General features: G+C 38.9%; 6 protein-coding genes and 1 pseudogene across 7 annotated transcripts; 3 read left to right on the top strand and 4 right to left on the bottom strand.

The window, feature by feature from the left end:
* Window positions 1-3,795: 3,795 nt before the first annotated feature.
* Window positions 3,796-5,024, bottom strand: LOC125579378. The gene is made up of 2 exons (XM_048743430.1): window positions 3,944-5,024; window positions 3,796-3,860 (listed from the first exon to the last, which is right to left on the bottom strand). Exon 1 carries the CDS (start codon window positions 4,979-4,981, stop codon window positions 4,226-4,228), a length of 756 nt encoding a protein of 251 aa, XP_048599387.1. The 5' UTR covers window positions 4,982-5,024; the 3' UTR covers window positions 3,796-3,860; window positions 3,944-4,225.
* Window positions 5,025-7,084: 2,060 nt separating this feature from the next.
* Window positions 7,085-9,283, bottom strand: LOC125579269 (annotated as a pseudogene).
* Window positions 9,284-9,308: 25 nt separating this feature from the next.
* LOC106370966 (putative BPI/LBP family protein At1g04970) lies at window positions 9,309-11,654 on the bottom strand. Its single transcript, XM_013810970.3, has 6 exons — window positions 11,126-11,654; window positions 10,743-10,882; window positions 10,304-10,658; window positions 9,975-10,223; window positions 9,769-9,894; window positions 9,309-9,693 (listed from the first exon to the last, which is right to left on the bottom strand). The coding sequence occupies exons 1-6, from the start codon at window positions 11,531-11,533 to the stop codon at window positions 9,460-9,462; spliced, it is 1,512 nt and encodes a 503-aa protein (XP_013666424.2). The 5' UTR covers window positions 11,534-11,654; the 3' UTR covers window positions 9,309-9,459.
* A 336-nt stretch (window positions 11,655-11,990) lies between these two features.
* LOC125579376 (protein MITOFERRINLIKE 1, chloroplastic-like) lies at window positions 11,991-13,606 on the top strand. The gene is made up of 2 exons (XM_048743428.1): window positions 11,991-12,613; window positions 12,754-13,606. The coding sequence occupies exons 1-2, from the start codon at window positions 12,076-12,078 to the stop codon at window positions 13,407-13,409; spliced, it is 1,194 nt and encodes a 397-aa protein (XP_048599385.1). The 5' UTR covers window positions 11,991-12,075; the 3' UTR covers window positions 13,410-13,606.
* A 179-nt stretch (window positions 13,607-13,785) lies between these two features.
* LOC106370968 lies at window positions 13,786-16,441 on the top strand. Of its 2 annotated transcripts, XM_013810972.3 has the most exons (11): window positions 13,786-13,998; window positions 14,214-14,353; window positions 14,489-14,570; window positions 14,660-14,727; window positions 14,857-14,958; window positions 15,051-15,140; window positions 15,306-15,380; window positions 15,475-15,507; window positions 15,601-15,678; window positions 15,775-15,831; window positions 16,015-16,441. In XM_013810972.3, the coding sequence occupies exons 1-11, from the start codon at window positions 13,944-13,946 to the stop codon at window positions 16,207-16,209; spliced, it is 975 nt and encodes a 324-aa protein (XP_013666426.2). In that variant the 5' UTR covers window positions 13,786-13,943; the 3' UTR covers window positions 16,210-16,441. The 2 variants fall into 2 exon arrangements, with proteins under 2 accessions (XP_013666426.2, XP_048599386.1); XM_048743429.1 differs by having other exon boundaries at window positions 15,475-15,678.
* Window positions 16,442-18,681: 2,240 nt separating this feature from the next.
* LOC106370969 (transcription initiation factor TFIID subunit 6) lies at window positions 18,682-23,100 on the top strand. The gene is made up of 14 exons (XM_013810974.3): window positions 18,682-18,917; window positions 19,099-19,246; window positions 19,321-19,407; window positions 19,628-19,729; window positions 19,848-19,956; window positions 20,249-20,349; window positions 20,427-20,564; window positions 20,655-20,750; window positions 20,921-21,045; window positions 21,366-21,498; window positions 21,780-21,905; window positions 22,008-22,119; window positions 22,349-22,727; window positions 22,813-23,100. Exons 2-13 carry the CDS (start codon window positions 19,121-19,123, stop codon window positions 22,714-22,716), a joined length of 1,623 nt encoding a protein of 540 aa, XP_013666428.1. The 5' UTR covers window positions 18,682-18,917; window positions 19,099-19,120; the 3' UTR covers window positions 22,717-22,727; window positions 22,813-23,100.
* On the bottom strand, window positions 23,058-24,423 carry LOC106370970 (protein TIC 20-I, chloroplastic). Its single transcript, XM_013810976.3, has 3 exons — window positions 24,285-24,423; window positions 23,923-24,131; window positions 23,058-23,811 (listed from the first exon to the last, which is right to left on the bottom strand). Exons 2-3 carry the CDS (start codon window positions 24,113-24,115, stop codon window positions 23,174-23,176), a joined length of 831 nt encoding a protein of 276 aa, XP_013666430.1. The 5' UTR covers window positions 24,116-24,131; window positions 24,285-24,423; the 3' UTR covers window positions 23,058-23,173.
* Between the last annotated feature and the right edge of the window lie 118 nt (window positions 24,424-24,541).

Genomic DNA, 24,541 nt, shown 5'->3' with positions numbered 1-24,541 from the left:
TCCATATCAGATCTCTTGGCCAATCTCGACGCTCCAGTACCGGACAGAACACTCGTGATGTACCTACTGAACGGCTTGAACGAGAAGTACGACAACATCCTCAATGTCATCAAACACAAGGAACCCTTTCCTACGTTTGATACAGCGAAACAGATGCTTCTCAACGAGGAAACACGACTTAAGAAGGGTACTAAGCCGCCAGCGACTGCAGACAACGCTTCCTCATCGACGGTTCTCACAGTCTCAACAGAAAAACAACCTCAGCGCTTCAACAATGGGAACAGGAAGCAGAACAATCGAGGCCGTGGTCGTGGACGCAACAACCAGCAACGCTCTTGGAACAACAACTGGCAAACCGGCAATTGGAATCCTCATTACTCTGTACCGTTCTATCAACCACCAATGATGCAGTGGCCTGGATTCCCTACTCCATGGATTCAGCAAGCAAACAGAGGCATTCTCGGTCCTGCTCCTCAACGTCAACAACAGCAACAACAGGCTCTAGTTGCTGACACTCAATACCAACCGACAACCGATTTTGCTCAAGCCTTCAACACCTTGACTATTGCTGATCCAGGCGCTGCAGACTGGTATATGGACTCAGGTGCTACAGCTCACCTAGCATCGTCGTCAGGTACACTAAATTCTGTTCTTAAAAATAGCACCGGAATGTCAGTCAAAGTTGGAAACGGTTCTCTTATTCCCATTACTTCAAAAGGCTCTACTTCTTTAGCTTCATACTCTCGTCCTCTTTCATTGAAAAACGTTCTTGTTGCTCCTAATATCATCAAGAATCTCATCTCTGTTCGTCGGTTTACTAATGATAATTGGTGCTCGGTTGAATTTGACCCGTTTGGTTTTTCTATTAAGGATCTAAGCACCAAGAGGATACTGCTCCGCAGTGACAGTTCAGGGGATCTTTACTCTGTTCCGCCACAACTCAATAAACCGGCGAACACTCCTCAAGCTTTCCTTGCTGCTGCTCCTTCTCTCTGGCATAAACGCCTTGGCCATGTCAACAATGGATCATTGCGTTCTTTAATTTCTTCTAATTCCATCTCTTGTAATAAAGGACAACTTCCACTTGTTTGCGAAGCATGTCAATTGGGTAAACACTTAAAACAGCCTTTCTTTGATTCAAATAAAATTGTTTCTGCTCCTTTTGAGTTGGTGCATTCCGACGTTTGGACATCACCAATTACAAGTAACAGTGGAATTCAATATTATGTCCTCTTTCTCGATCACTTCTCTCATTTTCTATGGGTTTATCCACTAAGAAAGAAATCTGAGGTCTTCTCTAAGTTCATTGACTTCTGTGCTTTTGTGAAAACGCAGTTCAAATCCTCTATCCAATCGTTCCAATGTGATAATGGTGGTGAGTATAACAATACCAGCTTCCTAAACTTCTTCTCAACCAACGGTATTGTTGTTCGGTTCTCGTGTCCTCATACTTCTCAACAGAACGGACGTTCCGAGAGAATGATACGAACCATCAATAACACTCTCCGAACTCTCCTTTTCCAAGCTCGCCTACCACCTTCCTACTGGGTGGAAGCTCTTCACACTGCTGTTCATTTACTCAACATTCTACCCTCAGCTTCCATTCAAAACCGTGTTCCTTACACAACCCTTTACCAAAAACAACCCTCTTATCACCACCTAAAAACCTTTGGCTGCTTATGCTTTCCCAACCTGAATCACTCTTTTCTCCATAAACTAGCCCCTCGTTCCACACCCTGCGTTTTTCTTGGCTACCCATCAAACCACAAGGGCTACCGATGCCTTGATCTAAAGACAAGAAAAGTCATTATTTCTCGGCATGTAGTCTTTGATGAATCCATTTTTCCCATGGCTCAAACTCAATCCACCTCACTTCCAAAGCCTTATGATTTCTTGGACGACACGTCTGAGGTATCTTCAACGTTCAAAAATATCCTCACTCAGCCATCTCCTCCTCCTTTACAGTCCGTTTTACCACCCATTCAGACGACTGTTCAACCTATTCCTGCTCCCATTCCACGTCATCCAATGACTACTAGGAGCAGAGATGGTACAAGAAAACAAAAATCTGTCATCAACCTAAACACTTCGACCATTTCTCCTCTACCAAAAAGCCACCTCACAGCTTTAAAAGATCCTAACTGGAATCCCTCAATGTCTGATGAGTACGGTGCTCTTGTTAAGAATAAGACATTTAGTCTGGTTTCACGTCCACCTAATGCTAACATTGTGCGCTCCATGTGGTTATATAAGCATAAGCTTGGTGCAGATGGAACAGTTACTCGCCACAAATCTCGTTTAGTGGCAAACGGCAAGTCACAAGAGCAGGGCCTGGATTATGATGAAACCTTCAGCCCAGTTGTGAAGCCAGTGACCATCCGTTCTGTTCTCCACCTAGCTCTGCAACGCGATTGGGAGGTCCATCACCTTGACGTCAAAAATGCTTTCTTACATGGAACATTAGATGAGACAGTTTATATGCATCAGCCGCCAGGTATGGCCGACAAGTCAAAGCCAAATCATGTCTGGAAGTTGGAGAAAGCGCTTTACGGTCTCAAACAGGCTCCACGGGCCTGGAATGGTCGCTTCTCTTCCTATGTAGAACGGCTGGGTTTCACAAAAAGCTCCAGCGATAATTCTCTTTTCGTCTACAGCAAAGGGAACGACATTGCCTTTCTCCTTCTTTATGTCGACGACATTCTGCTAACGGCATCGTCTCCTGCTCTGCGTCAACACTTCACAACCTTACTAAAGAAAGAATTTGAGATGTCCGACGATGGGAAACTCAAATACTTCCTTGGCATAAAGGTTGACTACAATGGCGATGGCATGCTCCTTTCACAAACTGCTTACGCAAAAGACATTCTACTTCGTGCCTCAATGCAAGAATGCAAACCTGTAAGTACTCCAGTGGATCTCAAATCCAAGCTCTCTCAGGACAGTGGCGACAAAGTTGATGATCCAACACTCTATCGAAGCCTCGCCGGCGCGCTCCAATACCTCACTCTCACACGTCCAGACATTCAGTATGCGGTACAACAACTTTGTCTCTTCATGCATGACCCACGGACCTCTCACCTAAACGCCTTAAAACGGGTATTACGCTACCTAAAAGGCACCATCACAGACGGATTACAGCTCTACAAATCCAGCGCAACCACTCTCACAGCCTACACAGATGCAGATTGGGCTGGATGTCCCGACACTCGACGCTCCACCTCCGGTTACTGCGTGTTCTTGGGCGGCAACCTCATATCTTGGTCATCAAAACGACAAGATACAGTTTCACGTTCCAGTGCCGAAGCCGAATACAAAGGAGTTGCAAATGTCGTAGCTGAAACCTGCTGGATACGGAACCTTCTTCTCGAACTCAAATGTCCTATTTCAACAGCCACATTGGTGTATTGCGACAACATTAGCGCCGTTTACCTCTCCACCAACCCGGTAAAGCACCAAAGGACAAAACATGTAGAAATAGATATACATTTCGTTCGTGAGAAGGTCGCAATGGGTCGGGTCCGAGTTCTACATGTTCCATCCTCTTCCCAGTTCGCGGATATCTTCACAAAAGGTCTTCCAACGTCACTCTTCAACGAGTTCAAAACCAGTCTTTCCGTTAGAAGGCCCAACGATAAGACTGAGGGAGGGTGAAAGAATATGCTCAACGATATGTTCCTATATTCTAGGATCTCGATACTTGACCATATCCCTTGTATAGAGGAACCGTAGAACAACCTTGTGTATATATTGATTGTATCGTGTTCATGATTGATAAAGGAAATACATACAATTTCAATAGTGACCCTCGGGCCCAATCTCCAATCCGAAACTTACATTCTCCAGGTAATAACTAATCATTTCTGGTGATCAGAAAATTAGGGATCGCTACTAAATCATTTATCTACACACATCCTTATATATATTTATCGACTTGGATTCGTACCTGCAAATTCTTCCTCCCCTGCGGTTGCTTTCTCCATCGCGCCGCGAGTTTCTGAACAAAATAACAAATCCTTCTTCTTTTCTTTTTTTTTTTTTTTTTTTCCAACTTGCAACTTTATTATAATGACGAAGAAATATCCTCATGGAGGATTTGAGTTATTGATACAGGTACATAGAATATAGAGTTGAAAGAAACTTGAGAATTATGAAATTGTTTAGCTAAATGATCTGCAGCTTTATTATCTTCCCTTGGAATCCATCTAAATTCTGCATCTTCAAATTTCTACTTCCACCCTTTGATTTCCAGAATCCAATTATGCATGTGGAAATTCCTCTTGGACGTTGTTAGTAGCTCCTGAACCTGTTTGTTGTCACCTTCAAAAATAACTTTACGGTAACCTTTTGTCCACGTATGTTGCATTGCCATAAGAAGAGCTTGTAATTCTGTCTCCAGACTTCCATCTCCATTAACTGATTGTTTACCCTGGCCTCCTCCTAGGAAAAATCCTTGAGCATCTCTGAATATCCACCCTCCTGTTGACATATTTTGTCTCCTACTCCCATCATAATTAATCTTCACATAATCACAAGGAGGTCTCTCCCACATTGATTGTTTGTGTCTCCCACTTAGCCTCTGGGTTGTATTGCTGTTGCTTTCAGTTGAATACAACACCTGAGTCCATTCACGTGCTTCATGTTGAGCTTGTTTGAGGTCTACTTTCCAATCAGTCTGTTTCCGTCCATAAACTAAAAGGTTTCTGCTTTTACAGATGCGCCAGAGGATCCACAAAGGCTGTTGCCTATCTATAGGGTTAAGCACCTTATTATTGATCGAGGATACAATAGCCTTTAACTTCTCTTCAAAACTGATACTATTATCAGTAAACGTACGGTCTGGTAGATTTGCCCCTCTCCAAAGTGCTTGAGTATACGGGCATTTGAAGAAGAGATGTTCCATATCTTCATCTAACACACAACATCTTCTACACACACTATCTTGAGAGACACGTCTTCGTTTTAGGATTGATCCCACAGGCATTGCCTCTGATAGAATTCTCCATAAAAAATGTTTTGAGTTTCGGAGCAGTATTTAACTTCCATAGAGCAGCTTTAATTCCAGTTGATCCTCTTGGTGGTAAAACTTGTTGATCTTGGCTATGCATGCTCAACCAGTAACCTGACTTAACCGTATACATACCATCTTCAGTTTAGTTCCAACCCAGCAAATCTTGTCCTCCATATTGGCTTAACACAATGTGTTTTACTAACTCCACATCCTCTGGTACCATAATTCGCTCTAATAATTCGACATTCCATTGTCTTGTACCCAGGCGAAATAGTGAATGAACTGTGTGATAGTAATTTACTATATTATCAATGCCTCTTGGAGCTCTAGGTGGATGAGTGGGTAGCCAGGCGTCCCTCCAGATTAGAGTCTCTTCACCATTACCAATTTGAACCCTCAATCCTGATTTAAGGAGTTCCTTTCCTTCCATTAGCGATCTCCATATAAATGAGGGTTTATTTCCAACCCTTGCATTGAGAATAGATGTATCCTGATGATATCGACCACGCAGAACTCTTGCAAGTAGACTTGTTGGTGTTTGGCCAATCCTCCATACTTGTTTGGCAAGTAAAGCCAAGTTAAAATTCTCAATATCACGGAAACCTAGCCTACCTTCTTTCTTTGGAACACTCACTCTCTTCCAACTCATCCAGTGCATCGACCGTCTCCCCGTTCCCTTACTCCACCAATATTCAGCAAATAGTTTCTCTATTTCTTCACATACTCCTTTAGGAAGCTTGAAAACATTCATTGGATAAACCGGAATAGCAGATGCTATTGTTTTAAGTAGAATTTCTTTCCCTGCCTCAGATAGATATTTATTTGACCACCCTTTTCTTTTTTTTTTAAAGTGAAATAACACATCCTTTTTTAATTGGTATTTATATTATAATAATATATTAAATTCTTTATATTTATTACTTCAATAGATTAAACAATGTATCACAATTTGATTTTTTTATACTTCAGTATTCCATAAAGTTTATCCAATTGTTTGAAAAACTTTTTTTTAAGATCACATTGTTTAGAAAATTATTCTGTATTTTTGTTCAGCAGATTTTAAATTTTCAGCAACTTAATTATTTTTCTACGATTAAGCAGTGTTACCAATCAATGCCAATATTTTCTACACAATAACTGTCTATGTTCATTTTATTTTTTCTAAATACTTTTTTACTTCCTATAATATTAAAAATAAGAACTGTATCAACAAATTCTGTAAAAAAAAAATTTTTTTGCAGGTATATAATTGTAGGGAGTGATCCTAGCTTCTTCACAATAATTTATTCTTTGTTTTATTGTGACCTTCTCATCTTGTGTCACAACTTTGAAGCACGTAGAATATGAATATGTTGTAGTTGTTCTAATTGCAGTGAACAAGAGCTTAGTTGTGTTATACTCCGGGGCTGCAACTTTTTATCTAGACGAATCATGCTAACAATCCTTATATCTGTGTATGAAAATGGTCTGATTATTATGTGAAAAAAATCTATTTCTTTTTTGCTTGAAATCACTACAATCTGACCATAGGCATTCAGAGGAATATATATATATAACTAGGGCCGGCCCGCCCTACGGGCGGGATGATTTTTTGAAAATTATGTAAATTGTTAGACTAAATATTCAATATAAATTATTACATTTTAAAATAAACATATTAGTTAAATTCTGTATATGTTATTGTATTTGAAGACTAAATATACAATGCCTTTTTGATTAAATTTTTTTTCATGGTACCTTCACATAATTTTTAGTAGTTTTCTGGAGTCGGGTGAATCTAAAGAGCATTGTGAGGAAAAAGACGAACTTGTAATTATATATTAAGTAAACATTTATGAGTAAAATTAGACAACAACATTAATTTTATTAATTTTCTGTTGAGTTTTGTTATATGATTTTTAAAAATAAAAATTAGTTTGGATTAAAAAATATTCCATTGGGTATATTAATGTTATTAGATGTTGTTATCTTCTGTAACTTGATGAGGTGCGAAGTATAGATTATTTTGTATTTTATTAGTTGGTTGTTGGGATTGATGAGTGAATGTCTGTGTTGTGATTTGTGGTAGAGTCAGCATTTGGTATGTTCATTAGGTACGTTAACATGAGTATGCGTAGAATGTAACATCTGGTGGAAAAGTGTAAGAACATAAACAATTAAAAACAAAATCATGCTAAACGAAACGTAGTGAAAACATAATTAAAAAAACAGAGATGCGATAGAGTTGAGGTTGTCCAATTGAGCTTAGGTTCTTAGGCAGTAACATTGAGCAAATGCATGGCTTCTTCTCCTCCTACTTATCCTCCATTAATGGTCCTTTCTCAGCTGTTGTGATCGACCTGAGACAGGTCCAACAGGTGGAAGAGCAGGCTCAACAGCACTTCTGTCAAGCATTCCAGCAGCATCTCCCTTAGCTGTTTTCTCAGGGGATCCAATTATAAACCCATCAGTAGGGTTAATCTTCACCGCTCCAGGTCCAAGCAAGTCATCACCAAGGATATTATCATCTCCCAGCACATTTAAAAAATATAAGAGGGGAGATGTAAATGACTTACAAAGCAGGGGATGAGGTCTAGTACCTTATGTGGCTATGAATTTAGTACATATGCATTAAGCTCAGCGACGGTTAGACTTTCAAATTTATGGACTCCCCCATATTTGGTTGCAGAACAGCTTGAGCCCTCCTTATTAATGCACTGCCAGTTGAATATAAATGGTCAAGGGCAAGGGACGTTAGTATGATAACTGGCTGCTTGTAAAATCTTGAGAAATACTTACTATTCAAGGAAGTTTTGGCTAGCTATATGGTCTTTGTTGATATAGAAATGTGTCCCATATTTTAGAAAAGACAACCTCTAAGCATAATAAACCCAAAGTATGGTGTGAACCACAATCATATATTATTGCATATGAATCAATGTGTATATTTGTCACCAATCTCTCATCTCTCATATTCCTCGTGAGTAATAGAATCATAAAAATATAATAATAAAGCCAATAAACTTATCATAGAAAAAGGAAATCAAATCTATTAAGCATTCTAAAACAAACGAAACAAAGAGAAAACAATATCAAAAGAACAAAAACAAATGCGGAAGACTAACCGAGGATAAGGAGAGACTTTGATTGGTTTTTTACCATATTTTCTCAATGAATACTCATTTGCTGGAATATCTGCCATCTTGCTGCTTACGGTAGGAAGCTTGATCACTCTTTTCATTCTAGATTTTCTGTTTTTTCAAAGTACCATTTATGAAACAATATGATTGTTTAAATCTCTAAGATTTAGATTTAATAATAAAGATTAGTTTGATTAAGTTACTAACCCATTTGAACAAAAAAAAAGTTACTAACCTTTTCTTGGCATGGAGATGAGTTACACCTACTGGATCGATATAACACTTCTCTTTCACCGACTGATGAAAAGAGAGGCTTACCCCTTGAACCCGACTACCCGAGACCTGAGACGAAGGGTTAGTGATCACAAATCTTGATGACACCAGGATACTCTTGGTGTAACATCTATGAGAAGAAATGAACGACTTTGCAAGGGAGATAGGTGGTGACTGTGCGAAGTTTATCGTTGACCGTAGTGGTTATGGCTCTTGTGGTCTTCCATTAGATGTAGAAGACAAACCGTCATTTGTTGTCTGATTGTGGTTGTGTGATTAAAGGGGACGTCGAAGGACTGGTGCCGGAAAATAAATCCTGAACGCAGATCAACCGTACTGCTATGTTTTGTGCCTCTCTAACACAACGGCTATGGATGTTGCTTTTGTTCCTCTCGGATCGAAGAGGAAGAAGGAGTTGCTTTTTTTTTATTGATCCAGATTAGGGTTAGCGTAACTTTCTTGGCAAAACAGAGCGCAAGGGCCAACATAAAGCCCAAGTCACAAAATAAAGCCCAAGTCACGTGTTAATGAAACGACGCGGAGCGAAGGTTGACACGTGGCACGCATACAGGAGTCGAATTTCCAGGCTGGATCCGACGTGGAGGGCCTAGGAAGGAGGGAAACACTACTTTATATAATTAGATATAGTGCTGTTTTTGCTTCACATATAAAGGCGTTGTTCAAAGTTGGTCTGGATGGTAAAGCAACTGGCACGAAAACTGGAGGAGGATCCAGTGAGGCGTTGTTAAAACATATCTAAAATTTGGTTCATCTTATAATCCAGCCTCCTCAGTATATCACAACTTTACAAATTTATTAGACATCAAACCAATTGATTGGATTTCTAGCAGATTTATCCAACAAACCGGCCTAACCTCTTCATCGACTAATTATCCGACACTTAACCATAGTAATTACAAGAAATATATTTATTTCATATAGAGAAGTAGCATACACAGTTTGTTCAACATCAAGATACAAAAGTAATATACAAGGCTTCGTTTTGTCACTGGTCCAGATACCAGACCAGCATTGACACTTACAACCGCCAATTGTAAACTACAACAAAGTGTTTATCCAAGGTGCAGATCTTGGTAGACTCAAACCTGATCGAGGATGTTGGGACGAATCCAAGTAGGCGATATCGCTGCAAACTGTGATTTCAGAGCTTGAGCAGATGATTTCAGCATTCTCAAGTGTGAATCCGTGGATTATGGGCAAAGGGAAGCCTTTTTCTAGATGGTCATTTGCATATGGCACAAACACCGTTTGTATAACCGTCCACACTATTGGCTACAAGATAAAGAAGATGCAGTCTGAATGAAATCTTCTTTCCATATATATTAACACTTGACATTGTGCACTTACCTGAAGAAGATGCAGATGGAGATTTCCAATGTTACTCCATTTCAAAGACATGGAGAAATCTTCTAATTTGACGCTGCCTCCAAGGTTATTACCCATCACTCTGAGAGCACCGGACCCTCGGATCTCCTGCAGCCAAGCACACAGTGAATAAACTTAGGTATAGAACAAAGCATGTATGTACAGAGTTATCTCACTTGAAGACTTACCAAGGAGATGCATGCTACTGGTATTACTTGGTCTGCTTCTAGAACGTTGATTACTAGGTCCGCGTTCACATTAGCTCCCACATACTGCTCTGAGATCTTTACAACCGGAGGCGATGATAAACTGATGTTCAGATTCATATCCTGGTTTGGGTACTTCCTGTATAGTTGTGGAATGATGAACCTCCACCTAGCAGTGTTTAGAAGATCCTGACCTGGTACTTTATCCACTATCCATTGCATAAACTCTGCCTGAATATATATAGAATGATTGAATATCCTCATATGAGAAATGATCAATAGATGAATATCAATACCATGAGGGAACTTACATTGTAGTACAAAGCTGCAGCAGAGTTGAAGACAGCTTCATCCAGTGAAATTCCGAGCATTTTAGAATTTCCAGGGCAGATAGATGAAGGTGCAGAGTTTCTTAAGGAGGAGGACTTTAAGACTTGATTCGTTTCTGCTTTGGTGAACAAGCCGTCGATTTCGAAAGTGATGGATGAATCTCTCAGTATAGGATCAGTGGTGAAAGTGACATTGAGCGCAGCTTTATCATCTACTGGGATCTCCTTTGGAAGGCTTTGTAGAAACGAATCAAGGTCTGAGACTCCTTCACTGAGCTTATTGGCAATAGTACTTTCCACACTTGCTCCAATTTGGTCTTTAAATGCATTAACCATCCTAAAGAAGAAAAAATTCAAATGAGAAAAAAAGAAAGAAACAACAGCCATAGAAACAAGGCTGAATAAGCAAGTAATTGCATACCCTTGATAAAACCATGAAGCTCCTCCTTCAAGCTCAATAGATATGTCTTTCACATGGCATCCGCATTCCGAAAGAGAGAGTTTCAATCCTCCTTCATTACTTAGCAAGCTTAGAGAGAGTCCAATCTCCATGCCTTCAACCTTACCGAGAAGGCGAGAGAATCAGCACTCATCAAATTCCCTTCTTGTAAAACATATATAACAATGAGCAAAGCAAAACACACCCACTAAAACACTAAAACCAACTATGTTCTAAGTAACAACCACAAAACAGAACAAAGTTTGTCATTAGCAAGAAAAATCTTGTCTTTCCATTGGTTCCTATGCTATCAATGTCTAGATCATACAAGTAGTCTCAAGCAAGTCAATGATATGATTAATTACCTGAACAGATGCAATCCCCTGGTCAGAGATTTCCATCGGAGGAATCCAAGTGGCATAAGAGTAATGCCAATTCATACTCAAATTGCAAGTCGTCCCCGAAGCGACGATGACGACACCTGTCTCACCAAGCTTGACATAAGACGAGGCAACATCGAGCTCGTATATCGTGAGGTTCGAGACGACGACATCTATTCCTCCTAAGAACGGGATTTTCACTGATTTCTCGATCCTGGGGATCTGGAGAGGTATAATCGACGCGATAGCTTTGTTGACTAGGAGGTTTTTCACGAAATCGAGGCCGTTTTGGGATATGAGAATTGATGTGAATGAATCGGTCTGCGTGTGGGATGGTGAGAAGAAGAGGGTTTGTGAGAGGAGGAGGAAGTAGCACCACCTAATAACATCCATGGCGGAGATTCGAAGTTTTTTTTTTTTTTTTTAATAAATTCTCACGCCAAATGAATGAGGAAGCTTTGCTTGGTCTTCAACGAAGAACAGAACAGGTCGCAAGGTTAGTGTCGTGTCTCTGGCAAGTTGCTTAATGGTCTGGATTATTATGAAACTACCCAAATACCCTTGTCATGAGAGGGGGGTAATTTGACTAAATTGGAAGTTTTCGGGGTGAAAACACAATTCTTCATTTATTTGTAATATAACAAGAGGGGGTAATTTACCAAGTTACAAGTATTTGGGGTGAAAACATAATTCTTCATTTAATTGTAATATAACAAAATATTCAGGATGGGATAGTTTGATTCAATTGGAAGTATTCGGGGTGAAAGCATACTTTTCCAACAATCTGATGATTTAAGTATTTAATTTTGAAATTATTGGCAAACTTCGTGCCGTTCAGCGTTTTATTCACAACACTGCGCTCCGTTTCTCTTCAGGGCTCTCGAGTATCATCTTATGATGCTTCGTCTTCGTCCTCAGCTTCCACCAACTCAGCCATGGAAGCTAGACTCTCGGAGAGCCTCGGCCTCCCCTCTCCGAATCTAAACCACTGCCACCTCACCAACGATTTCAACTCCCTCTTCACTTACTTCTCCGATCGCACCTCCGCTCAACTCCCCGCCGTCAGAAAAAAATCTCTAACCAAATCGAGAAAACCATCTCCTCCGTTCGCATCGGCTTCAGTCTCTGATTCCGACTCCAAACCAGGCTTCTTGAAATGGATGAAGCCAGCGTCGCGAAGCAGCCCAAAGATCCAAACGCTAATGAAACACCTCTCCGTCTTCGAGCGCGCCTTAATCGGCGCGGGAGGCGGCGGAATCGCCGGCGCCTTCACCTACGTCTGCCTCCTCCCGCTGGACACGATCAAAACGAAGCTCCAGGCGAAAGGCGCCTCTCAATTGTACAGCAGCAGCTTCGACGCCGTAGTGAAAACTTTTCAAGAGAGAGGGATTCTAGGTTTCTACAGCGGCGTCTCCGCCGTCATCGTCGGCTCCACGTTCTCCTCCGCTGTGTATTTCGGCACGTGCGAGTTCGGTAATATTATAAGCTTACTATACTATCAGCCGGTTTAGATAATGGTTTACAGTCGAACCGTAATCTAAACCGGCTAATATATACTTGTACAGTTACTAATTAATCAAAAACACAGTTTAAGTTTGTTACACTCTTAATAGGTAAGTCACTCCTAGGCAAGTTCCCGGAGTTTCCTCCCGTTCTCATCCCTCCCACGGCCGGCGCCATGGGGAACATTATCTCGTCGGCTATAATGGTTCCCAAGGAGCTCATCACGCAGAGGATGCAGGTCGGAGCTAGCGGTAGGAGGTCGTACCAAGTTTTGCTTGAGATTCTAGAGAAAGATGGGATCTTGGGGCTCTACGCCGGCTACTCCGCAACATTGTTGAGAAACTTACCGGCGGGGGTGCTGAGTTACTCGTCGTTTGAGTATCTTAAAGCCGCGGTTTTGGAGAAGACGCAGCAGAACAATCTTGAGCCTCTGCAGAGTGTTTGCTGCGGCGCGTTGGCTGGTGCTATATCCGCTTCGATAACCACGCCGTTGGATGTGGTGAAGACGAGGCTGATGACGCAGGTTCACGTGGAGGCGGCGAATAAACTTGGCGCTGCTATGTATGATGGTGTGGCTGGGACGGTGAAGCAGATACTGAAAGAGGAAGGATTGGTTGGTTTTACTCGAGGCATGGGGCCTCGTGTTGTGCATAGCGCCTGCTTCTCGGCGATAGGGTATTTTGCGTTTGAGACTGCGAGGCTGACGATCTTGAATGAGTATTTGAAGAGGAAACAGGATTCCGAAGCAGCTACCGTTGATGCTTGATTCTTTTGAGAGACTCAAATTAGCATTCTGAGTTTGTTTTCTCAGACAAGCCTTGTCTTAGAGCTGAGTTGTTTCTGAAATGGAGTCACTGTTTTATTTTGGTTAACTTATTGTTGGAGTATTGTAGTTGCTGCATTTTCATCCAACGTTAAACCAGTTTGTGTTTTAATTTGATTCGATTTGCATTTCAGATTCAATTTATTAGCATTGTACTGCAACTAAGAACAGGTTAACACACAAGGTGAATTTCAATCAAGTTGCGTAATGGTCTGGAACTATTCCAAAATGTAAAATACCCTTGTCATTCGATTTCCATATTGAATTGCCACTTGGGGGGGAATCTGATTAAAATTGGAAGTTTTCGGGGTGTAAACGTAATAAATGTTAAAAAATGTCAAACCAAAAGTTGAGGTCCAAAAAGGCAAAAGGGTGTATCGTAATTAAGTCTCTTCTGGTGGCCAAAGCGTCACGGAACAGAACAATCGAGAAGAGCCAGCCGGCTGCTGAAGTCTCTTCTACCTTGAATCGGAATCCATGGCTGTGCAAGCCGGCGTTCAAACCTCCAAAGTCCTCATCTTACTCGGCGCAGGTCTATCTCTGTGTCTATGAATTCAATTGTTCCCGTTTGTATTGCTTTGACTGTAATCTAGCAAAAATTTCTCGACCTTAATGGAAATTTATGTTGGAATCTGATCTTAAGTTCTGTAAATTTGATGAATCATTATGCAAAATCTCTGCTTTGCTATTGAACTATGTTTATGATTCGTGTAATTTGATGCTTGGTTCTGTTTTATATGTTGAAAGGTGTATCTGGTTCGATCGTGCTGAGACATGGGAGGTTGTCTGACCTAATAGCGCAGCTTCAAGAATTACTCAAAGGAGCTGAAGGAGTTGAAAGCACACCTTATAGTTATAAGTATGACAGTGCCGCCCTAGCTGCTCAGGTATTGTGGTTGCCTTTTGCTATGTTTGCTTAATATTCTCATCAGCTGAATCTAAATATTTTTCTGAATCATTACTCTAAAGCTGGTTCCTCTGTTTTGTAACTTCGTTTTTAATTTCTTTTTTCTACTAATCAGATTCGACAGCTCGCAAATGAAATCAAAGAGCTAAGTATGATTAATCCAGTTACCATATTTAACGGAGATTCAAACAACAGTGGTATGCTCATACCTCTTTATATATGTGTTTTTATGCAGAACTTACTTACTATTCTCCATTTTTAATGAGAAGTGCTTTTGCTGATGCAGGCTATGCTTCTTACCTGGTTCCAGCGGCCGCCGTTGGAGCTATGGGATACTGTTACATGTGGTGGAAGGTGCCCGTCTCTTAAATCTATTTTATGTTCTTTTGTTAGAGTTTTGTAAAATGTTATTTTCTTTATGCATTATCTATCATTGCTTTGTAACGTTAATGCGCATCTCACTCATTTCTTTCTACGTTGCAGGGTTGGTCATTCTCCGATGCAATGTTTGTGACAAAGAAAAATATGGCTAATGCAGTTGAATCTTTTTCGAAACAACTAAACGACTTGTCAGAAACACTAGCGGTAAAAAAAAGAAGACATTTTCTCAAAACATTCCTTGCTTGTTATATATTTATTGTCTTGTGGTTTGTGACTTGGCGTATTTGCTTATGCAGTCAACAAAGAAACATCTTTCTAAGGAACTATCGAAATTGGATTGGAAGGTGGAAGAGCAGACAGAGATATCTAAAATGATCTTAAATGATGTAAGGCGCTCATCTTGTTTCTCATTTGCTTGTACTGATGCCTTCAATTTTCTAGACTTAAGATGAGTGTAATGTAAGAGAAATCTCTCTGGCACTTGATTGACACACTTGTATATACAACGGCATCAGGACTTGATTATTATTTAAATTTTGTTTTTGATGCAGGTAACAGCCGTGAAATCAAGCATATCGCAACTTGGGTATGACTTTCAACAAATTAATGAAATGATATCTGGAATAGTAAGTCACGTCTTTTACCCTCTTATATGTGAACTAAACGTATTTTTGTAATTCAAATGGATTAATGTCACTCTCTTATATTAAAATTGTACAGGAAGGGAAGATTGACAGTCTTGAAAGCAAACAAGTAAATCTTATTTACATCCACCAACCAGTTGACATAATCAGTTTTCTTAAATCCTATTTAATTGGAACACTTTTCTGCTGGTTAAACTCTCAGGATGTGACCCTCTCGGGACTATGGCATCTATGTCAAATTGCAGGAGTTAAAGACAGTCCAGCTACTAAAGTCTTTCAGGTGAGAGCTGACAAATTAAGAGAAACCTTGCCTTACCCTTTTTCACTTATTGAAAGGCCTGAATGAAAAGTTGGTGTTCTTGGCTTCTTGATTTAGGATGTTGGTGCGAAATTACCAATTGATGCAAAACCATCATCTAGCAATTCTCTATCGGTAATGATGAACCAACACTCTTCGTTTTTATATCTTTTTGTTCTAAGGATAAAGGTCATACTAAGAACTCACCAAGATCATATCTGTTGAAACTTGAAATGTTTTTAGCAGCTCTTTTATATTTAACTCGTGCTGTTCATTTCTTTGAATTTTTAAAACTTAAAAGAACTATGGAAACTCCAGGGTCTGCGGTTCCTAACAGAAGGAGAGGAGGGTGTGAACGTGATACACAACAAGCCTGTATTGGAGAAAGAAAGCCCGTTGGTGGTGAAACCAGTGGAGGAGAAAACAAAACCTGCCGTGGTGACAAGAAGCAGAGTTCACAGAGCGTTTCCCGGTGGAATATCTTGGGCACAAGACCTTACCAGACAATCATAAACTACATTTTTTGGGGGGGTTGTTTTACAAAGAATTTACTTTATATGGTCCCAACTTGTGATACTGATACTGGGACTGGGGCAATTATTTATCTGTAAGTAAGTGAACTATACACATATTGCATTCATCAACAGTTTCTGTTGCCTGCCCTTATTGTTTGTGAAAGAAAGAGTGAAAAAATGCTTTCACGATTGTTTGAATGAGAATAAAATGATGCGTGGATTTGTTCTAATGACTTTTGTGTGTTCCTTTTTCATTCTAGAGTTTTGATCAATTTTGTTGTTGTTGTTGTAAACTAGTGTTAGTGTTAATATTTTCATTCTATGGCGTGAAAGCTCACTTGGTTTGACTGTGAATTCATAAATGGTTGTATACCAGCAGGTCATTGTTTCAATTTCTGTTACAAGTCAACTTGGTTTAAGTAAATACCGTCAAATTTTTCAAAATACAGGAGTATTATTGGTTTTCGAACTATCTATACCCTATATATTAATCCTGGAGCATTACAACATATTTTGGTAGACACGTATCATCACGAAAATGCTTCTTAGAATTGTTAGAAAAATAAATTGATCCATATAAATATATACTATGCTTTTTATTAAATTAACTATCAAATTAATTAGTAGTGTACAAAAGAATATTTTTTATTTCCTTAAATAAAAACTACGGAATTACCTAATATGGTTAATATATATATATGCAATTAATGATTATGAATAATACATATTTGATAACAATTTTTCTAACTTCTCTCTTTTTTTGTTTAATTTTATACTATTAAAGAAATTAAAAATCACATTAAGCATATAATAAAAAAAATTAGAATTTTTCTTATATGTTATATTTTGAATTTTTAAAAATGACAATAAATTATTAAAAATAGTAAAAGTCTCACATTGAAAATTTTGTGATCAATGGTTTAACTTTTTTGTTTTGTTCAAGTAAGATACAAATGATGATCATATATCGTAGGGTGGCGTTCGGATACACGTTCGGGTTCGTATAGAGTATTTCAGTATACATGTATAAAACCCATTCGGATATTTCTACACTTCGAGTCGGGTTCGGATATTTTATGTTCGGGTTCGGATATTTTGGGTCGGGTTCAGATATTTAAATTTTGAAGAAAAATAAATAAATGATTCATTGTTTAAATTTTTTAATTTAAAATATATTTTAACTTATCTGGTTTTTTAATTTTTTAAAAATTAAACTATTAATAGGTTTGGAGATAAAACTTTAAAAATAGAAAGACACTAATTTAGCTGTTGTTTTGAAATTTTAGATGCAACTTTTGTTAATGCAAGAAACAAGAGCTTGATATATATTTTAAGTGAGTAGCAAATAATTTTGTCCATAACTATATACATATTATCTAATTTTGAGCAATAAGCATCATTAATAAATATTTTGAATAAAATGAGAGAAGTAAATTAGAAATATAGGGTTAAGTATACTTATTTTTGGTTATCTTCGGATATCCATTCGGGTTTGGATATTAGCCGTTTGGATTCAAATATTACCTGAAGTGGTAAAATAAGTAATTTATTTTGTTGTTCTAGAATTAGATAATATTTAGACTGAGCTGGTGAATATATACTAGACAGACATTTATATTTCGAGTCTGCACTTATATATTCTATAACAACTTGATATATTAGATTTGAACACTAATATGTTAATATAGTTTGCCGGTTATTTTTTTCAAAATTTTCATTTTTAGATATGTATCTGGAATGAAACTAATTTTTTTACAGATGTCCAATTTTTTTTAAATTGACACTTATTTAATTCACTAAATTCATAAAAAAGTTAAAAAAAGAAACTTAGCTCATATCAATAAAATAAAGACGAGAATGAAAGCACAATTTTATAGAAGGAGAAAATAAACTCATTTATGGAGAGTCAATAGTAAATAAATCGAGAGTAGAAAACCTAATCCACTTTCGTCATTATACAATCAATATTGCCTATTTGGTTTTGGTGATTTGTGTTAGCCGCAAAACTTAACTTTCTTTTGTGCACATGAAATTTTAAAAATTAAAATGAGATGTAATACGTTAACTCTTCAACAACGATGATATATTTAAGACACCAATATTTCTATTCGTCATTTTATAATTGATAAAGATTGTAATGTTTCAAAATATTAAAACCATTTAATAAACAAACATGATTATAAAAACTCACCCCGCGTATGCGTACGGTTTATAATCTAAGTGTAATATTATCTTTTCGAACTATTTATGTAATCTTTTTCGTAAATGCAAAATCATAATAAATTAGTGTTAAAACAAAAAAATTAGTTAGACGCTGTTAAAAAAAAACTATGGCTTGTATAAACATTGGATTTAGGTTGGCAGAGATAGAAATCTCCTATCCTTATTGGGTTAAATAAGGCCCAATAATCTTAAGAGTTAGCCCAAAACCGATCGAACCCGATATAAGCCAATCAGGTGTATATTCAACCTCAATTAAATACCCGAACCGATGCTGATCCGCTTCTTCGATGATAAACCGGAGGAAGCCAGACGGAATCTCGGCATCGGTTATATAAGTCTGACTCGGGAGGCTCCGTTTACGAGCTTCTTCAAGTCTCGCTAAGGAAATTCGCGTAAAGGAGAAGAAGGTAGAAGCAATATCTGTGGAGCTATCTTCTGAGTCGAATCGAGTCTGTGACTAAGACGCGTTGGTCTATTGAATCGGTGCGTCTGGTTTTATCGTTTTTTTTTTTATGTTCTTCGTCGTTTGGGGATAATCACTCTATTTTGGAGCATTGAAGTATGCAATTGTTTCTGTTTTTATTGAATTTCGATTCGTTGCTTCAAATTGAGAAGTTCCATGGATTCATTCACTGTTGATATATCTTTTGTATGGATACAATAGAGCCGTGGAAGGAGAAGAGAAGATGAGCATTGTACCTAAGGAAACGATTGAGGTTATAGCACAGAGTATTGGGATTACAAACTTGTCACCTGAGGCTGCACTGATGCTTGCTCCTGATGTTGAGTATCGTGTTCGAGAGATCATGCAGGTAGGTTACCCTTTTTTCTTTATTTATGTGTGTTTTAGGTATATTAGCAATTGATATTAATGCAATCTTTGCAGGAAGCTATCAAATGCATGCGTCACTCTAAGAGAACGACTTTAACAGCTTCCGATGTTGATGGTGCTCTCAACTTAAGGAACCTTGAGGTACATGCTAGAGTAGTTCCCATATTCTATAGCTTTGGTAGTGAACTATCAGCAGAATGTTTATGAACTTTATTTGGTGGAGTTTATTAGTAGTGAGAAATATATATATGGTATCTGGTTTTGAGGGTTTGGCCTTTCTGGTGCATATGAATAACGCCGTCTATTAAACAGTTAACTGAAAGCAAATGCATCTATTTGAGAATGATCATGTTTATTGTAGCCGATATATGGGTTTGGCTCAGGAGGACCGATTCGTTTTAGAAAAGCTATTGGGCATCGGGATTTGTTCTACACTGATGACAGAGAGGTGGATTTCAAAGATGTAAGATGTTGGGGAAGCTGGCATATATACACGTGTCATGGTTTTCTTGTTTCAGTTGATCATATATCTACTTGTTTAGTTGTTTTTCTAATATTTTCAAGAAATGTCATGATTCTAGGTGATTGAAGCTCCACTACCAAAAGCTCCTCTTGATACTGAAATTGTCTGTCACTGGCTTGCGATTGAAGGAGTGCAGCCAGCTATACCAGAAAACGCTCCTTTAGAAGGTTTGCTTCTCAGGTTTATGCCCTGGGTTAGAGTTTTAAAGTCATTAACCAAATTTGTTGACATTAAACAAATATTAGTATGTTCCTTGACGTTCGGAGGTGAATTAACTTGTTTCTACATTTGTACCCCTTGTTATTTGGTGTAGTTACTGATGTTGATGAGCGATCTAAGTACATATTTGAGATGAATCTGTATAGATGTTTTGAGAATTATCACGACCAAGACAGTTTGATACATTTCCTTGTTCTTACCTTCGTAAATATATATTCCTCTTGTTTATGGTGTTTGTAGTCATTAGAGCACCTGCCGAAAATCAAATTTATCAACAAAAGGACGGACCTCTTATTGACATTAGGCTACCTGTGAAGCATGTATTATCTAAGGAGCTTCAGGTATGTCTTACAGATTAAATACCGCAGGGACGTATCTTACGTGCAACAGACTAATCTGTTGTTCTCACTCTTAACAGTTGTACTTCCAAAAGATTGCTGAACTTACATTGAGCAAGTCAAATCCCTCTCTGTTTAAAGAGGCATTAGTGAGCTTGGCCTCAGACTCAGGACTTCATCCCCTAGTTCCATACTTCACAAATTTCATTGCTGATGAGGTAACATAGCAACACCGAGGAAACTCAAAAAGAAATAAGGATCGCAATTGCTTGATGCACATTACAATATTATTTTCTCTACTGATGCAGGTATCACGTGGGTTAAATGACTTCCTGCTCCTGTTTAATTTAATGCACGTTGTCAGAAGTCTTCTGCAGAATCCTCATATACACATAGAACCTTATGTAAGTTGCCGTCTGGATCTTACGAACTATTATAGAATCTTGTACCTCCATTTTCTTTAGTTTTTTGATGTGTGTTTCTTCGAGTTGCATTTTAGACATGCTACGTACGATGCATATTGCGCGTTGTTTCATAACCATGAAGCTAACGAAACTTTTCCTTTTGGTGCCAGCTTCACCAGCTGATGCCCTCTGTTGTAACATGCCTTGTATCGAGAAAGCTTGGAAATAGATTTGCCGACAACCATTGGGATCTGAGAGATTTTACTGCGAATCTGGTTGCACTGATATGTAAAAGGTTCGTTCTTTCCCTTTCATTTCATGTAACTCTGTGTTCGTTTTTGGTTAATTGTGGGGATTATCTTACTGAAAATGATCTTTATACTGAGCTTTTGTATGCAATATCGTGAGTGAATATATCTATATACAGTTTTACTAATTCCATCTTAGCTGTTCTCTTTGCTATTGGCTTCTGGTATTTTTCTGGCCTGAGCTGAAATATCGAATGGGAAGATCTGAATTAAAGAAATAATAAGTTATAACTTGCTAAAGTTTTCTTCATTGTTTAGAAGGTTTTCGTCATTTTAAATCCTGTTGTTTGAATATTTTTGTTTTCAGGTTTGGAAACACATACATTACTCTTCAGTCTCGTCTTACGAAAACTTTAGTTAATGCACTTTTGGACCCAAAGAAGGCCTTGACTCAGCACTACGGTGCAATTCAAGGATTAGCGGCTTTAGGGCACAATGTCGTAAGTAGTTCCTTTACTTTCTCTGATATATTAGTGGCGATGCTTCATTGTACTGCTATCAGTTTGCTCTTTTCAAGGTTCTATTAGTTGTATAAGTTTTCCCCCGGAAACATTGTTACCCAGAACATGCACTATATCCTGAAAATCCTTATTTCCTGTTTCACTCCCTGCTTCTCTTTCATTTAATTAGGAACTAAGATTTATAGTCATAGAACGGGTGCCAGAAATAACTTAAGCACAGTACTCCTGCGATGTTAACTGAATTTAATTTATTTGTGTAGGTACGCCTTCTTGTTCTGTCAAATCTTGAACCGTATCTGAGTCTTCTCGAACCAGAATTGGATGCTGAGAAGCAAAAGAACCAGATGAAGAGCTACGAAGCTTGGCGTGTATATGGAGCTATACTGGTTAGTGGATACATTCTTCTATAATCTAACTGTAGTTGAAATCTCAGTAGTTTCGTATATCGAAAGTCCTTGAAGGAACTTGTGAATTTTTTTTTTCTCCAGCGTGCTGCAGGTCTGTGTATACATGACCGGCTTAAAATCTTCCCAACTCTACCATCTCCATCACCAAGTTTTCCCAGTAAGGGAAAGGGGAAAGTAATCAGTACTGAGCCAAGTAAGTTGCATCAACCAATTTACCTTTTCTGCATAATACAGTTATTGGTGCTTATTTAACTGAACCCGAATAGTTAAATCTTAGGAGGGTCAGACACATGCTTAGGGACTAATGATTGCCGTAATCATCGTTTATTTATACAAATATGGAACTAGAACCTTCCCAACCCTTCCAGTATGGCGCTATGAATAACAATTGTTTTTATTCTCACCCTTTCTGAATATGGCAGATAAGCGAAAGCTGGGTGTAGATTCTTCAGAAAACCGGTCACCTCATAAAAGATTGATAGCTACAGATGGGTCAGATGGTGGTCCATCCCCAATGCAAGTAGATAGACCGACGGGAGATGCCAATCCGCCACAAAACTCCGTTCGACCATCCTCGTCAGAACAAGCGTCTGATGGTAACGCACCTGAAAGCAGAAACGCAAAGGAGAAAGATGACAGCAAGGGCCGGGCTATTACCAGGAAAGCTATCCTTGATCAGATTTGGAAAGATGACCTCGATTCCGGACGGCTCTTGGTGAAACTGCACCAACTCTATGGTGATAGGATCCTTCCTTTCATCCCTTCTACAGAGATGTCATTATTCCTCTAAACCATTAAGAGGTACATGTGCAATGAAAATTCATGGCTCTGCGCTTGTAGAGATTAAAACACCTCTAATTTATCTTTCCTCTGTTCTATGTTGCAGCCATTTGTTGAGAGCTTATCAGAGTCGCCATCCATAAACTCATACCGATCCGTGCCAGTGTCCTGAGTGTATCCACCTCCCCGAGCATCTCGGGTTTAGGAGAAGAAGCCTACCTGTAGTGCTTTGACGGCTTCTTCCAATGTATAAACTGAACAAGTCTGATGAACACTAGATTCTTTGGTTTCATAGCAATTCCATGTTCAAAAGTTTGAGACTTTGACGATTGAGTTAATGCAACGCTAAAATGTTTGAAACATAACTGTCATTTAAAAAGACACAGTTGTTACAGATACAAAGGTCTAACAAACAGATTATTAAAACGAAAAGTAACAGCCATCTAAAACGCAACAACATCTTCCTATTAGTCGTATGGGATCTGGATATACGCAGCATCGCAAACAAATGGGATGTCCGCGTACATACCGGCAAGCGCACACCTTATGCTTTCAAGCACTGTAAACAGATAAGCAAACGCAACAGCGGTCCAGAAATGCATCCCAAACTTACCCCAATAGAGACCAAGAGGCATCCACTTGCTAACAGTTCCTATAACCTGAAGAGCGATTTCGAGCAGCATACCCATCACCACATGGAACCTAAAGAAGTGAGGCCATTCTTTTCTCCTCACTATCCCAAGGTACGCTACAAAGAAGTAAGCCATCAGGAACCAGCCCGGTAACCTCCCTAAGGCGCCTAGAAACGGGTAGGTTAAGAACTCGAAATCTTCTAGGAAAGGGTGGAGATGGTAAGCGGTTTCCGCGTACATCCAGGTCTCGTGAAGCGGCATCAGGTAAGGTAGGCATGCCAAGGTTCTCCACCACCATTGTGGCTTTTTGGTCATTGGAGGAAACCGGAAGCTGGAGGGTACATCTTTTGATGCTCTTGGGGACAAAAGGGTTTTCCTGCGGATGGGTAACACAGGTAGTGTGCTAGACAGACTACCTTGTTCCCCATTCAGAAGGCAAGAAGACGAGGCTGAGAGGTATGACAAAGGCACACCTGAAACGACAAAAAGAATACAAGGTTGAGCTGATAAACAAAAGCATAAACTTTGAAATACCAAAGTCTCTTCTTATCCTAGTTAAAGTATCATTGAGGCAATCTATATACCTCTTTGTACACTAGCTTGAAGCCCATTAAATGGTAAAGGTGACCCCAAAGAGTTCTTTATGACAGAAAATGAACTCCCAGCAAGACAACGTTGAGTCTGTCCTGAAGCTGTAGCTCTGTACGAAGATGGCTTGAACCCCCAAGAGCTTGTTAGAACATGTGAAGTTAACGCGTTGCATCCACTTATCATCATTACCAACCTAAACTACCTATAGAAAACACAAGTTTAGATTCAATTTCAACGTCAAGCTACAACATTTCAAACCTATCCAGCTCTCGGACGAATTAAAACCCAGAAATCAAACAAAATTTGAAAACTTTCTTAAAACCCATGAGATGATTCAGACGGAAGAAGAAGTTACCGAACGTTCGATGGTGGTAGAGAGAGAGGGTTTATCGTGCATTCATACCTCTGAATCCTATCTCCTTCACTCTCCTCCCAAAAAAACAAAAAAGAAAATAAATCTCTCTATCGCTTTTTCTCCACTCTTCAGTTTTACATCAATACCCTCAGGCCCATATCGGCCCATATAATAAATCTCACTCGCTTCTCTCCCTCAGGCCCAGATCGGCCCAAACTCTAACCCTCTTAATCAACAAGCAGGTTCGGGTAATATTA

This window comes from Brassica napus, chromosome A10, assembly GCF_020379485.1.
Source record: "Brassica napus cultivar Da-Ae chromosome A10, Da-Ae, whole genome shotgun sequence".
Classification (NCBI taxonomy): Eukaryota; Viridiplantae; Streptophyta; class Magnoliopsida; order Brassicales; family Brassicaceae; genus Brassica; species Brassica napus.
The sequence above is the reverse complement of the archived record's forward strand: the minus strand, read 5'-3'. Positions and strand labels throughout refer to the sequence as shown.